Source organism: Protobothrops mucrosquamatus, unplaced genomic scaffold, assembly GCF_001527695.2.
Source record: "Protobothrops mucrosquamatus isolate PMUCROS unplaced genomic scaffold, P.Mucros_1.0 scaffold2955, whole genome shotgun sequence".
Classification (NCBI taxonomy): Eukaryota; Metazoa; Chordata; class Lepidosauria; order Squamata; family Viperidae; genus Protobothrops; species Protobothrops mucrosquamatus.
The window spans coordinates 4,990-20,107 of NW_015388978.1; the positions used below are offsets into that span (position 1 = coordinate 4,990).

A 15,118-nucleotide genomic window follows, 5' to 3' on the forward strand; every position below is an offset into this window, starting at 1 on the left:
GAGAATACAATTTGGGACGAGATTTTTAAAAAAGGAAAGAAGATTTAAATAGTTCCCAGAGAGGACATCTATTATCCACCAGATTAAGCTTCCACAGAGACAATTACTTCTGCTAATTAATAACAATAATTAAATAGTTATTAAATAGAGTATTATCAATGAGCGAGATGGAAATAAAGATCAATTATGCAAAAAAAAAGAGGAAATCTTGAATTTCCAAATACTGGGACAACGGTTGGCATATAAGTTGGACAAAGAAAAAGAAAATAAAGTAAAACTAAAGTTACCCTTGAAAAGGAGAATGGAACAGAGGTCCTATTGGTCATTGCCTAGCAACAGAGTAAACATTCTGATGAGTGACAGTTGGCTGCAGCCTATATAAAGATTGGGCTAATTCTGGTCTCTGCTGGAAACAGCCTTTTGCTCAGGTGGGTATAAATTTCATTCCTGAACCTTGGACCTGCTGATCACCTTGAATTGGACCTTGGACAACTCTTTTGTATGCTCTTCTTTAAAAAAAAACACCCAATTGGAAGGCAAGGCTTTTCTTTAATTGACATTCCTGGGACATTGATGAATGTGTAACCTGAAAACAAAACTGATCTTCTCTCCTAGGACTAAAATTAAATAGAGGCAGTCTTGCCTGGGATTTTAGGCTTCATTATTAGCATTTTAGAAAGTGATATTAGCACTTTTAACTAGGCAAGCTGGACCTCTTTTTTAAGTTCAAGAAAGCAGATTTTTCTCTCCTTAGCCAAGGCCTTTTTTTTTCCTTTTGGTATGTGAGAACTTGCTTTTTCAGCGACTACACAACAGAACGTGGATTCTGGAGAGCCTTGGATGCGCTTGCAAGTATTAAATAAGATAAAAATTTATCTGGGAAAGGGAGTATATAAGCTGTAAGTTTTCTAGAATCAATTTTTTCTATTGAAATCATCTCTTACTGTTTGATCTTTTCTGCCATATCAGATACACCAAAGGTTTGTATTTGTTTCTGAATCCCATAAAAAGACTTTCCCACCCACCCCGTCACAGGTTCTGTTAACTAGGCCCAGTTTGGTGGGATCAAGGCACATAAGAGCCAGCAACAACACAGGTTCCTAGACCACACACACACTATATGACCAGGGGAGCGTTTTATCAGGTTCGCCTGATTCGCCAGTTGCGGCCGTTTCTGGACCGGGACGCCCTACGCATGGTCACTCATGCCCTTGTGACTTCCCGCCTGGACTACTGCAATGCTCTCTACATGGGGCTTCCCTTGAGGAGCACCCGGAGGCTCCAGTTGGTCCAAAATGCGGCCGCGCGGGCGGTGTTGGNCGGGACTGGCCTAGGGGATTTTATAGGGGTTTTAATTACTTTTAAATTTGACATTTTCAAATATTTCATTTTAATCAAATTTTAACTAGGTGTAATTTGTTAGCTTTTTATCATTTGTCAGCCGCCCTGAGTCCGAAAGGAGAAGGGCGGGATATAAATACAATTAATAATAATAATAATAATAATAATAATAATAATATTACTACTCACTCTTCTCCACAGCTACTCCCACCTGTCTTACTCCTTGTGAGGACTGCTAGAGGAAAACATCCCTTTCTAGGAGCTTCAGGCTGCTTTACTTCCACATACAAATACGCACCTTCTTTCCCCACACCCTCAGTTGTTTCACAGCACAGCTATTCCAGGCATCTTGGCTGTGCTGTCCCCGGGGAGAGGCCTTGGAGAAATGGGACAGAAATACCACAGGTGGTGTCAACTTTCTGGGCAGATTGCTCCATCACACACACAGCCCTTAATGGAGGCTTTTTGCTTGGCCTGAATTACTGGGTGTTTCCTATTTGGGGGGGGGGGCAAAGAAGCCCCTTTGCAAAGGGAAAAGTGTCTCTCTCGAATTCAGGGCTCAAGTTCTTACCAGCTCCAGGCCAAAGTCGGGGTGTCTGAGTTGGGAGGCAACAGCAGTACCTGAATAAAGAATCTCTTAACAGACGATGCAGAGTTACAAAAGGGGCTGCCTGCAGTCCCTAAAATGGTGGAAGGCTGCTACAGTCTACTCAAAATGGCGGTTGGCTGACTGCCAATGGAGTCCAACTCAATGTGGCAGATGGTTTCTCCTACCCCCCCATCTGAAGTTGGCAAACTGCCAGTCTCTGAATGCCTCCAGGAGTGTCCCACAGTCCCACATGCATTTGCAGCCTGTTTTCAGGGGTTCGTGAAAGGATTGTGCAGCTTCTGCAGCTTCTTGGCTGGAGGAAGGAGAAAGCCATCCGGCATGTTGAGTCCTGTCCTGTTCCCGTTGTTCTCTATTTACATTGCCTCCAAAGTGAAAATTCAGAAAAAAGAAAAATGTAATCTTAAAATCAACTACACCCCTTATTAATCAGCAGTGATCTTTGGAAAGTGGAAGGAAGGTGGCAGCAGATAAATATGGGGCTGGAGAGAATATTCCCTAACCCTAACCCTAACCCTACCGCCTCAGCTTTTTACTTTTGCAAACTTAATATGTATGGCTCTTTTTATAACAAGAAATCAAAAAAACCCAGAGAGTTTTATTTTTTTTTGTCTCAACCACAAAATTCAGAAGCAGTTTCCAAGTAGAAACGAAGTTGGATGTATTTTTTTTTTTTATTAAAGCACTTAATTTGGCCATTCTTACTGCTGTCAACATGGATAACAACAAAGTTCTTTTTTTCAAGTTCTTTGTCTATTCAGCCTAAAAGAAATATCCAGGGTTTAATTTTTATATTCTTTTTGAGACTCTTCTGTATTAAAACATGAATCTTGTTTTAATATTGGGAAAATGTGCATTTTTTAACAAATCATTTTATTATAAAAACCTAGAAGAAAGGATCCGATATTTTAAGCAATGCAGCCCCATTGCTAGTTCAGCAGTTCCTTGAGATCCCCAAGCCCATTCCCACAACCATATTTTCAGAGACTTCTGGAAGGAGATCAAGGATGGTAATCTCAGCAGAAAAATCCAATCTCCTGGGTCTACAGGTAGTCCTCGATTACAAACAGTTCATTTAGTGACTATTGGAAGTTACAACGGCACTGAAAAAAGTGACGTATCACCGTTTTTCACACTTACGACCATTGCAGCATCCCAATGGTGAACGTGATTTATATTCGGATGCTTGACAACTGACTCCCATTTGTGACATTTGCAGTGTCCCTGGGTCACGTGATCCCCTTTTGCAACCTTCTGACAAGCAAAGTCCACGAGGAAACCACTTTCACTTAACAGCTATGTTAAAAAATTTAACCACTGCAGTGATTCACTTAACAAATATGGCAAGAAAAGTCATGAAATACGGCAAAACTCACTTAACAAATTCCTCACTTAGCAACATAAATTTTGGGCTCAATTGTTGTAAGTTGAGGACTACCTGTCTATGTGACTCCTTAACAGCCAAAACCCACAACATACCTCTTCTGCTATTGCTGACGGGGTGGATGGATGTAATCGGAAGAGGGGGTCTCATTCCACGAAGGGCTTCAAAAGTCAAAAACAGCCCCTTGAATTGGACTCCGAAGCAAACTGGGGATCAGAGGTGTGACGTCTGCCCTTTTTGTGATACATAAAACTGCCCCCATCGCCACATTTTGTACCAGCTGAAACCTTCCAGATGCTCTTAAGGAGCAGCCCCATGTAGACTGCATTAGAGTAATGCACCCAGGATGGCTATATACATTGGACTATAGACTTTGGGCATCCCTAAAGAAGCAGTCTGGACAGGCTGTGAGGTGTCTGGGTAGATCACGGCCCTCCCCAGATGAGGCCTGTAGAAAGCTGAGCCTAGAGAAAAAGGCCCCATAATGCTTGGGCAAGGCAGCTGCCTCTCCTTCCTCTGATTCCCACAGGCAAAGGCTGTCCTGAGCTGCTTCGGCCTGTCTTGTGTTTGGCTCCTTCCCAAAATCCTGGTTCAGGAAGCAGCCCAGCATCTCATTTACCAGGGATTCTCCAGACCCACAAAGGGTCAATTCATACAGTGGATGTAACTGTGTCAGTCATGAACCCAGGAGGTGCCTTTCCATAACCTTCTCACATTGGGGTACCTGCAACCTGGGTGAATTTTTCCTTCTGGGTGTATTGTGTGTGTAACTTATTTGCATAAGATGCTGCATCCTAAGTCAACCAGTTTCTTAAAGCAGACAAGGTTGAGCCTGCTGTGAACCCAGAGTGAAAAGAGAGGATCTGAAGGTGAGGCTCATCCTGCAGATGGCCAATTTCCAGAGATTCGCCAGCCATTGTAAAGTCCCTCTAATGGCCTGGCCTTCTTCATGGGCAGAAACACAGAACCAGAACTGGGAAAGGGAGGCAAAAGATCCAGACCCTCAGTTGGGTTCTGTTTTTCCTGCACGAGTAGCCAATAAGTCACGGTAGCTGTTTATTCAGATCAAGCGCCCCGAGTGAAAGACGTGTCAGAGATTCATACAGAAAGTTTTTTTTCTTATTCACAATCAGTCTATGTCACTTCTTTCACAAGATTAGTGTTACACGTCATCCATTACATTTATCATTTTTGGTACATTTGTTGTACTTAGTACAAGAGAGGGAGACCTTCCTAATCATTGTCGAGAGTTTCCTGCTGCAGGTCTGTAGTTTGTCAGTCTCGCATGGAAGCCAAAAAAGTAAATGGGAGCTTAGACACTCTGGGAGGTAATTTAATCAGTTCTGACTGTTGCTGGCTTAGTTCAAGATAGTTCGATTAACTTCTGGCTGGTTTGGCGTTTAAACAGGATTTGAGACTTTTCTTCTGGTGAGATTCCTGTTGCTTCCCCCCTTTGCTAATGGAGAGGAGAAACTGCAAAGCGGCAAACCAGCAGGGGGCGCCAATCTCCAGCTCATCCGTGTTTCTGGAAATTCTTCAGGCCCGCCTTGCTGAGACTCTCCGGATCTGAAAGATTTTCAAAGATTTATATTCTTTTATGTTCTATATTTTATATCCTTGAGCAATCAAGCTATCCCCTCCTCTTCCCCACAGACGGGGCCTTATTTCCACTCTGTACATGCTCAGAGGAAAGGTGACTGCAGAAGAAAGCAGATGATTCAAGCCTTGAAAAGACCCTAGAATGTTTCTCATACTTTGTTCATTACAGGAAATGTGAAATCAACTGAATTTGTTCAATCCTAATAAGAAACCAGGATTTCTTCTTTTAGTCCAAGGATTCCCCAGAAGAAGCGCCAAGGGAGAGAGCAGCCATCTTAGTTTATTCTGGGGAAAACCAAAGACTTTGAAACTTCCTAAAGATTCGTGGCTTCCCCAGAGAAGAAAATACCTTTGACATTTTCCCCTAGAAAGACATATCTTTCCCTTGAAGATGCCAGGAGAGCCTTTGAGCGTTTTTCTCCAGAGCGAAGATCATTTGGGATGTCATGACCTAAACACAGAATCATAGGACTGGAAAGGACCTCAGAGGTCTTCTAGTCCAACCCTCAGATCCAGGCAGGAAATTTAATACCATCCCAGTCTAACAGTTCTCCAGTCTGTTTTTGAAAACTTCCAGTGATGGAGCACTCACAATTCCAGGATGAAAATTATTCCACTGATTGATTGTTCTCACTGTTAGAAAATTTCTCCTTCTAGGTTGGGTCCCTCTTTAACAAGCCCCCACCCCTCATTTCTTCTCCTGCCCTCTGGGGCTTTGGAGAAGAAGTCCCTCCCCTCTTCTCTGTGACAGCCCCTCAAGCAAAGACAGACAATTATTATGACACACACACAGACACACAAATAGACACACACAAATTCTTCTGTGCGATAGACTGGGCATACCTCGCTCTCTCAATGGTTCCTCACACCGTTCCTCACGCCTGCGCCCCTCCCCCCAGGCCCAGGTAACCCTCCCGCTTTTCCCAGCCCCCCATTTCTGCCCCTCCCCCCCCAAGAGGCGGAATGCCTGGAAGGGGATTTCCTGACGGGACTTTCGCTTTCCTTTTCCCGCCTGTCCAGCCGGTTGCGCCTGGACGTCTGCCTAGCAACAATGACGACACGAGCATACCTTTTCTTTTACTGGTTGAGCTTGGCCAATCACCAGCTTTTGGTCTGGCTTGTTGCGTTGTTGATCACACAGAGAGCGTCTTTCTCTGCCTGCGACTTCTGGGGAGCGGATCGCAGTTTGAGGGTCGCGGCCAGGATGGCGCTGCGCTCTCTGTCGCTCCTGGTGTTGGTGGCGGTCGCCCTGCGGGAGAGCTGCCTCGGTGAGTCCCTTTATCTCCCGGTGGGGATCCAATCAAGAAATCTCTCCCCCCCCCCAAAGATTATTCCCAGGAAGAGAATCCCGATTCGGTCCTCTTTCGAGTCCGCTCCCCCTCTGGCCCCTCTCAGCAGGGACCCCAAAGCGTGGATGGGACTTTGCTGTCTCCCCCCTCCCCCCCCCAGGAGAGCCCCTCTGGGAACGGGAGAAGGGGGGCCCCTCCAGAGGTCAGTCAAGTCTACCTGGGCGCCCCCGAGCGCCGTTCTTTCCCTCCCCCAAAGTGGAGGTTGTGGGAAAGCGGCGTTTGCAGGGACCGGGTCAGTTCCCAAACTTCCTGGCTGCCTTCGCACAACCCCTCCGCCTGGCTCCTCTTCCCTGCCTTTGGCGGGGCTCGGGGGCTCTTTGGGGCTTCTGGTGCTGGGAGGAGCCGGCTCGTTTCTGGAATCGGTTCCGTGTATTGGCAGACAAGGAGGCTGGAGCACTGGAGCCCTCGGGTTAAGGCTGTCCTGGGAATGCAGCAGGAGAAGAAGAGTCTGGAGAGAAGCCCTCCTTGAACTCTCTTCCCAAAGATCCCCCCTGATTGATTGATTGTCACTTTCCCCTGGATCCCCACCCCCCACCCCGTCCTAAACCCCAATATCCCCAGAGCTTTTTTCTAGGACAGGCAGGAATTTTTCCACCCCAAATCCTCCTCCTTCCATGTCAGGAGCCCCCAGCACGGGAGAGTTTGCAGAATCAACAATATTTAAAGTTTAGTCTTATTCCTTAGTCATCAGATCGGAGGTCTTGGGGTGTCCCTAGTTGTTCCTCAGAGAAACTCTCAATGCAGCAGCTTTTCCAAAGGCATTTCCAAAACTCTCAGGATCTGAAGGATCAGAGAGTCTGGGCTGGAGGCAGGAGGAGAGAAGCCCCTCTGGATGGAGAGCCTGAAATGAGGGGCTTGCTTGGACACAGACAGGCCCAAACTGACCAGCCCTTCCTGACCTGAGGAGGATTCGTGATTGTGAGGACGCCCAACCTGCGTTACGTTCACACGTTTCTCCTCTCAGGCAGACTTCAGACTCCCTCACTGCTCAGCCCCACGAGTGGAAGAAGCGGGTTCTGGATCACGGAGGGTCCGATCCCCCCTCCTTCTCTTAGAGAAAAGCCCTGATTCCTTTGGATCCTGAAATCTCCCCAGAGCAGGAAGTGGATCTGGGGATCCCTCTCCCCAAACGTTCTGAGAAGCCACTGGGACTGTGGGGAGGAGCAGGAAGAAGGAGGCCGAGGCCTTTGCCTTGGGAGACTGGGAAGGATTGGGAGATCATACTGGAGGAACTGGGCAGTGGGACTACAGATAGTCCTCGACTTACAACAGTTCATTTAGTGACCGTTCAAAGTTACAACATCATTGAAAAAGTGACTTATCGCCATTTTAAACACTTAATGACCATTTTAGCGTCCTCATGTTCACGTGTCCAGGATTTGGATGCTTGGCCACTGGTTCATATTTATGACGGTTGCAGTGATCCCATTTTGCAACCTTCTGACAAGCAAAGTCAATGGAGAAGCCAGATTCACTTAACAACGGGGTTATTAATTTAACAACTGCAAGGATTCACTTAACAACTGTGGCAAGAAAATTTGTAAAATGGAGCAAAGCTCACTTAACAAATGTCTCACTTAGCAGCAAAAAATGTGGGCCCGATTATGGTCGTAAGTCGAGGACTGCCTGTATTTATTTCTCGGGGGGGCTTTGGAGATCCTGCCCTTTTCCATGCAGACCCAGGTTCTGCCCAAATAAGTCCCGTGAAGGATCCTGAAAATGATCTTTCAACTCTTTGGTGCCCCGGAAGAATTTCTGACCTGAAGAGCTTTCAGAATGGAGACCCAGAAGGGGCCTTGGGGATTTTCATCAGCTTAATCGATTTCCCAGGAGCATTTTATTCATTTTATTTATTTATTTTAATTCTTTTAATCCACTTACAAGCTGCTGTTTTTCTGTTCCTTGGGCAGCCTCAGAGTCTCTTCCGTGTTTGTGTTTTGGCAATGAAAACTAAACAGTGACTTAATGTGATTTTCTTTTGTCCTTGTTAGTCAAGTTTAGCATAGTTTATGTCTTGTGAATTTAGTCTCTCCTCCAATCCAAGGAACAGGACACCTCTTGGTTGGGAGTTTGCATGATAGAAACTGAAATAATGTATTTTTATCTTTGGTTCACCAGAGGGGCTTTAAAGGTGACAGGACCTTTAAAAAGAGGCTGAGTTTGGGCAGAGGACCTCAGCTGAGAGGCCCCCCAAACATGAGAGTTGGCAGCAGTAACTCCCAAGCAGCCTCAGTGGAGGGGTGGGGCCAGGGTGGAGAGGCCCCCATGGGTTTCTTCCAGGTGAGGAGAATTCTGGGAATTGAAGTCCAAGTGGCTGAGCCTGAGAAACTCTAATTTAGGCCATGTTGAGAGTCACTGATCGTGTGAAGAGTTGGATAGCCACAATCAACTCTCCTCCCAAGCTGGCTGGGGGGCATTTCTGCCTTTCTTTGTGCTGAGAAAGTGCAGGATCAGAACCAGAGGAGGAAAAATTTCAAAGCAGCTTCTCTGGAAAGCGAAGGGTGAGATTCAGAGTAAATCTGGTGCATTGGGAGGGTCTCTGAATGAAGGTTTCAATGCCCTAACTGGGTTGCTGAAATGAAGAAATCTTGTGATAATCACAGTGGGATTTTCTGTGGAATGAGGGTGAGCCCCCTTCTGAGTCCCAGGTTCAAAGCCGATTCCGGCTCAGATGGCTGAACTCTGGGAGGGGAGGGGGAATTTTCCAGCGGGGGGAGGGAAGAGGAGGAAGTTTTGAGGGGCTAGGTGACTTCATTGCTGCTCCCTTCTCTCCTCCCTTTGCCTTCCTATATTTGGGTTTCCCCCAAGGGTCCCATGGCCTATGGTCTCACCCAGATTCTTCCTTTTCCTCCCCCATTTTATGAAAGCCCCCCCTCAAATCTGCAGCTATTAAAAATCCACTTTGGCCCTCAGTGACATAAGAATGTTTTTTCCCCTGCGAATGGAAAGTTGGGGTGACCAGGTGGGCTTTCCTGCTGCTTTTGAGCTTCTGAATGGGAAACCCCCCCCCCTTTTACCTGTGGGGCGACTGCAGCTTCCTTGGGGCAGAGACTGAGCAATCCAGAAGAAGATTTGCAGGCCTTGATGGAAGGGGGGAAGGGCACAATTGGGGCCGGTAATGTTTGGTGGACCCGACCTTCCCCTCCTCTCTCACCCCACCTCCCCTGCCCTCCAACCCTTCAGGCCCTCCAGAAGTTTCTTCTTTCCCTCCCAGTCGCTCCCTCCTCCCACCTCCTTCCTCCCCTTCCATCCTCTCCCCCTTCCTTTCCCCCTATCTCCTCGCCCCAGCTCTCCTCCTCCTCCTCCTCCTTCTTCCTTCTTTCCCACCAGAGCCTCATATTAGAGCCTCCATAGGATGAGGGTCCTTGGCTGGAGCCCCCTAACTCTGCCCCTCTGGGTCCCTTCCAGGCACCTCCTCGCACTCCATGAAGTATTTCTCCTTCTCCATCTCGGAGCCCAGTCAGGGGCTGCCCCATTATGTCTCTGTGGGGTACGTGGACGGTCAAGTCTTTGTTCACTACAACAGCAACAGCCGGAGGGTGCAGCCTCAAATCTCCTGGATAGAGAAGGTGGGGAAGGAAGACCCCCAATACTGGGACAGAAACACCCAGAGAGAACGTAGCAATGAGGAGACCTTTAGAGGAGATCTGGAGATTCTGAGGCTTCGCTACAATCAGAGCGAAGGTGAGTGATGGGTCGGGTGGCTCCTCCTGCCCCATAATCCTCTCCCCAGGAACCAGAGGGGGGAGAAAGGGGGGGTCCCTTCAAAGGGAAAGGCTGCTTCCCCACATTTAAAAAGGTTTTTAATGTTTATTCTTTTAAAAAAATCAGTATAAGCTTGTCAATGCCTCCATAGCTGATGTTTTCTCCCAATTACAGTTAATAAAAATATTTTTTTAAGGATGCGGATATGGATATAACTGAGTTAAAAGAGACCGAAATCTCCCCTCCTCCCCCCATGAAAGTTGGGGGGTCCTGGCCTTGGTGGACCCCCTGCTGTGGGGGAGGGAGGGGATCCCAGGTCTCTCCCCTCCAGGAAAAGAAGCAGGTGGACCCTAAGGAGATCCTGGGGAAAGCAGGTCCCTATTTTTCTGTCTGTTTTCACACCAGAGAAATGAGGGATCAACTGCAGATCCATCTGGGCTGACTAGATCCCTCTCTTTCACCTCTTTTTGAGGGGATGAGTGGGGCCCCAAATGGCAGGAGCTTCTTCTCATCCTCCAGGTGGAAGGAGAGGCCAGGAGGCCAAATGGGGTGGGGGAGATCTTGGGGGGGCACAAGATCACTTCCAGGATCCTCCCAATCTTGAGGGGGGAGGACAGAAAAGAAAGAAACCCCCATTTGGGGCCCTTCCTGAGTCGCTCAGAGCTCTGATGGCTTCCCATCCTTGATCCCTCAGGCTGGACTCCTGCGCTGCCCTCTTGGTGGGGCTGCCCTGGAGGGGGGAGGCCTTCTTCAGCAGCCCCCCCTCCTTCTGCCATCTTTGGGGCACAAGATTCACCTTCCAGGAACCTGATTTAGGGGAGAGATTGGAAGCAAATATCTGTGTCACCAGAGGCTGCTTTGGGCTGAGGTAAACTTTCTCCACAAACATCAGCCATTTTCCCTCCTTTCATCCCAAGGAGGTGCAGCCCCCCTTCTTCTGCCCTTTCCTTGCCCATCCCCCCCAGTCAGACACCCCAGAGAACTGCCAGTTCTGCCCCTGATCCCCGAGGATCCCCCCAGATCCCTCCAGGCCCCCTGCTGGCCTCTCAGGGGAGCAGAATGGACCCAGAGGGCTCCCCCTGGTGGAGAAAGGGGGAAGGAGAGCGGCCAGAGTGGAGGGGAGCCTCCTTTCCAGGCCAAACAGCCCCAAATGTCCCAACCTTTCCTCCAAGGGAGGCTGCTTCCACCCTCCCATCCTCTGGGTCGCCTCCTCTGGACCTTCCCCAGCTCCCTCCTGGCCTTTTTTCAGGTCTGGTGATCAGAACTGCACACAATATTCCAGATGTGGTCACACCCTTGATTTATGCCAAGGCTTTATGACATTAGCCTGTGTTTTCAGTACCATTTTAATGATCCCTGATATCCTGTTTGCCTTTTAAATTTTTTTATATAATTTGTATTGAAACTTTTCAACAAAAGATAAAAACTAATAGAAAGTAACATAAAGGAAATAAAATAAAAAAATAAAAAAAATAAAAAGTACAAAAAAAGAAAAGAAGTTGAAAAAAAACAAAGAAAAAAGACATAAAGAACTGACTTCTGATATTCTTCACAGCAGTTATAAATATAAATATATATTTAGCCTCCCTAAAGCAGCCTTTCTTAACCTTTTGACCCTGGAGGAACCCTTGAAGTATTTCTCAGGCCTCGGGGAACCCCTGAACATCCAGGCTCAGAGATGGGGCAGAATTGTTTCCTGCGTAGACCTGTAGAGATGCATTAACAGCCTTCTTATACTAAGAATAAAAACTTGCCTTTTCAGTCTGATCCCTGTGCTTTTTTTTTGCAGCACAAATATTAAATTCTGTGCCAAACTTGCAATGAACACAAACAGATTTCATCTTCAACTGAAATAAGACGGTTTCTGTCTTAGCCTTTGATGCTTCTGAAATAAGACAGAGCTGGTTCTCAGAAGTTGAAAACTGCAGCCAGATTTTCAGTGCCTTCCTGTGAATGGCAGGAGACTCTTCTTGGGCAGAAATCCAGAAGCTTTTTTCCCCCCTGGGCAGATCAGGGAATCTCCTCTGGAGGGCAGGATCACAGTCAGCTCAGGAGGATCTTCCTCTCCCTCCAAAGGGAAGGTCTCAGGCTGAGCAGAAGCTGCAGAGAAAGGATCCCCTCACCCGGTCACTCATGGGAGTGGAAAGGGAGGGAAAGGACTGGTCAGTTCAGTTCAACTGTACTTACAAGTGGTTTTCCCTCAGATTTGAGAGTTTCTGGCATCCTTCCTCATTCTGAAGCCCAACCAGAAGTAGAAACATTTCAACATTTCTTTTCAGTTTTTTCAAACATTCAGTTCCCTTTTAAATCCAAGAATCTGGTCCCTTAAAGTGAAAATATTTTCTCCAGGACCTTGCAAAGACTGTAAACTTCAAACTTCAATTCAAAGGTCAATAACCCTTTGGGGGAGCAGATCAGATTGGGCCACTTGCTGCTCTTGCTAAGGAAAACATTCCTTTGTGGCCCTTCAAGTCTTCATTCCCACAGTGTACAAAGCCATGGTTTGTTTCTGGTTAGCCCAAAAAGAGAGCCAGCCTTGTGACTTGGTGATATTTGTGAACATGGATCAAGATTTATGGTCACAGGGATTTTTGTAAGCTTCTTTGCAGATCGACCAGATTCTCTCTGAGGCCATGAGATTCTCAGTCCCTCTTTGGAGCTGCAGATTCAGGCAAATGTTCCCTCTCTGGGATCCCTTCCTTTCCCCCCAAGAGTCTCCCCAACAGAGGAACTGGAGAAGGAAAGATGGAGGAGGCTCTGTCCCTCCGTTTCTTTTGTGACTCCTTCTTTTCTCGGTCTCCCTCGGGATCCTCCGCTGGCTTTTCCAGCTTCCCCTTTTCCTGGGGAGGTTCAGGGGCTCCATCCTGGGGGGGGGAATGGAGGAAGGGAGGTCGAGGGAGGGGAGAAGGGCAGGTAGTGATGGGGGCTTTCTTTCCCTTGAATGCTAGGGAGGAAATGGGGGTGTCAGTGCCTGTGTCAAAGTCCCTGCAGGGAAGGGGGTCTGTGTCTATCTCGAGGACTCCCCAAACCATCATCTTGTTCCTATTTCAGGCCTTCACACGTGGCAGTGGATGTATGGCTGTGAGCTCCAGGCTGATGGGAGCAAAGGAGGATTTCATCAGTATGGTTACGATGGGAGGACCTTCCTCACCTTTGACAAGGAGAGACTCACCTGGGTGGCTCCCCAACCCCAGGCCCAGATCACCCAGAGGAAATGGGACGCTATTCCAGGAAAGAATCAGAGACACAAGTCTTACCTGGAGGAAATCTGCATTGAGTGGCTGGAGAAGCACCTGTCCTACGGGAAGGAGACGCTGCTGAGGACAGGTGAGCCCCTGGATGCAGGCTGGACTTTCCTCCTTTATGGCCGGATTTCTTGTGCACATTCGGCCCCTTTGGGTTCCTGGTCTGCCGTCTGACTGCCCAGGAGGGAATCCTCCCCCTCCCCTTCCAGCCCCTCTCCAAGACAAGGGAAGCCGATTGGTTCCCCTTGCCAGGCCGCCATTCAATGAACCAGGAAACTCAGCCTCTACCTGGCGGGTGTCTGGGTGGATCAGGCAGGAGAAGCACTTGGGGGTGTCCTGTTCACAGCCCACAGTGAGGCAACAAGGGCATTTGGGTTTCTTCGGTGAAATCCCCATTAGCCAAACTGTAGTCAAGTGTGGGGTGCCTTTAATTTTCCCCCCATTAATTCTCCTTCCCCCCACATCCCACAGGGGGCTCCTTCCCTGCCTTGCACCTGATGGTGCACCTCCCACCACCACCACTAGGTGGCTCCACGTCTACCATTAATAAGACATCCTCAGGGCCCCTCCCTTGGGCAAAAAAGGCCAAGCTTGAGGGGTTCTTTTCTTCCCAAAATTTCTGTGGATTTTTCTCTTAAACCCCAAACAGGTTCCCTCCTTTCTGACCTAGTGAGTCTTTCCTCAAAACAGCCCCCTCCCCACCTTGAAGAACACCCCCTCACCCCACAGGAGGCTTCACAGTATAATCTTTTCCTGTGGTTTGTTCTTATTTTCCCATCTAAACAACCTCTCCCCACTGGGTCGACCCCCTCTGGGGTCCTTGACCCCCCCTCTAGTATAAGCTGAGTGAGATCAGGGTCCACAGGGGAATCCCCCCCACACACAATTGCCAGTAGCCCCTCCCTGCCCTGGGAGGACTCTCTCTCTCTCTCTCTCTCTCTCTCTCTCTCTCTCTCTCTCTCTCTCTCTTCCATTGGCCTCACCTGTCCCCTTTGAGGGATAATATCTCTTCTCCAAATTAATCAGTCAGAAATTGGAAAAGCCCAGAGCCCCTTTTTACTTTGATTCTGGCTTTCCTCTACTTTAAACTGTGGTTGTGTCCCTTGGAAAGAGGCCTGGAGCAGCCTCAGATTCAGGGGAGCAGAAGGAAACCACAAAAATAGGGAGAAACTTCTGTGTTGTTGTTGTCTTGAAAGGGAACTTAAAAGAGCACCTCCACTTTCCCTCCCCTGAAAGAAACAATCCAAGATCACTCAGAGTTCAAAGCAGCCAGAGAGGAATTTCCTTGGACCCTCAATTTGCTGCTGGAGGTTTTTCAGGCTGAGTCCCTGGGAAGGTCTCAGAATCAGGAGTTCTTGTGGTTGAGCTTTTTCCAGATCTGGAGCATTTCCTAAAACTCTTGGAGACGCTACAGGTGTGGAGTGGGAAGTAGTGGGAGGCTTTCCTGCCCCTCTGAGTTTCCCCCCACCTTCCAGGCTCTGGAGGGGCTCAGAGTTAATTCCAGGGGTGCCGTTTCTGCAGACCCCCCAGAGGTGACCATGAGCAGCAAGACGGAGGTGGAGGATGGGATGGAGACGCACGTCTGTCGCGTGGATGGCTTCTACCCCAGGGAGATTGATGCCTCCTGGACGAGGGACGGGGAGGTCTGGCTGCAGGACACCCTCCGTGGCTCCGTGGCCCCAAATGCTAATGGGACCTATCACCGCTGGCTCAGCATCCAGATCGATCCCAAAGACAGGAGCCGCTATCGGTGCCATGTGGAGCACGACGGCCTGGAGGAGCCTCTGGACATGGCCCTTGAGGGTGAGAGGCTGCAGGGAGGGAAAGGCTGGGCTCTTTGGCAGGCTGGAGGGTTGTGGGAGGGAAATCTCACCCCACCTGTGTCCAG

At 48.4% G+C, this 15,118-nt stretch overlaps 1 protein-coding gene across 1 annotated transcript in view; it reads left to right on the top strand.

Annotated features, from left to right (window-relative positions):
• The first annotated feature begins 6,065 nt into the window (after positions 1–6,065).
• LOC107296736 (H-2 class I histocompatibility antigen, Q9 alpha chain-like) overlaps positions 6,066–15,118 on the top strand; it is a 15,244-nt gene continuing 6,191 nt past the window's right edge. Inside the window, exons 1-4 of the mRNA XM_015826090.1 lie at positions 6,066–6,199; positions 9,689–9,964; positions 13,037–13,312; positions 14,752–15,033. Coding sequence (XP_015681576.1) covers positions 6,136–6,199; positions 9,689–9,964; positions 13,037–13,312; positions 14,752–15,033 — 898 coding nt within the window. The 5' untranslated portion in view covers positions 6,066–6,135. The remainder of the gene's footprint in view (positions 6,200–9,688; positions 9,965–13,036; positions 13,313–14,751; positions 15,034–15,118) is intronic.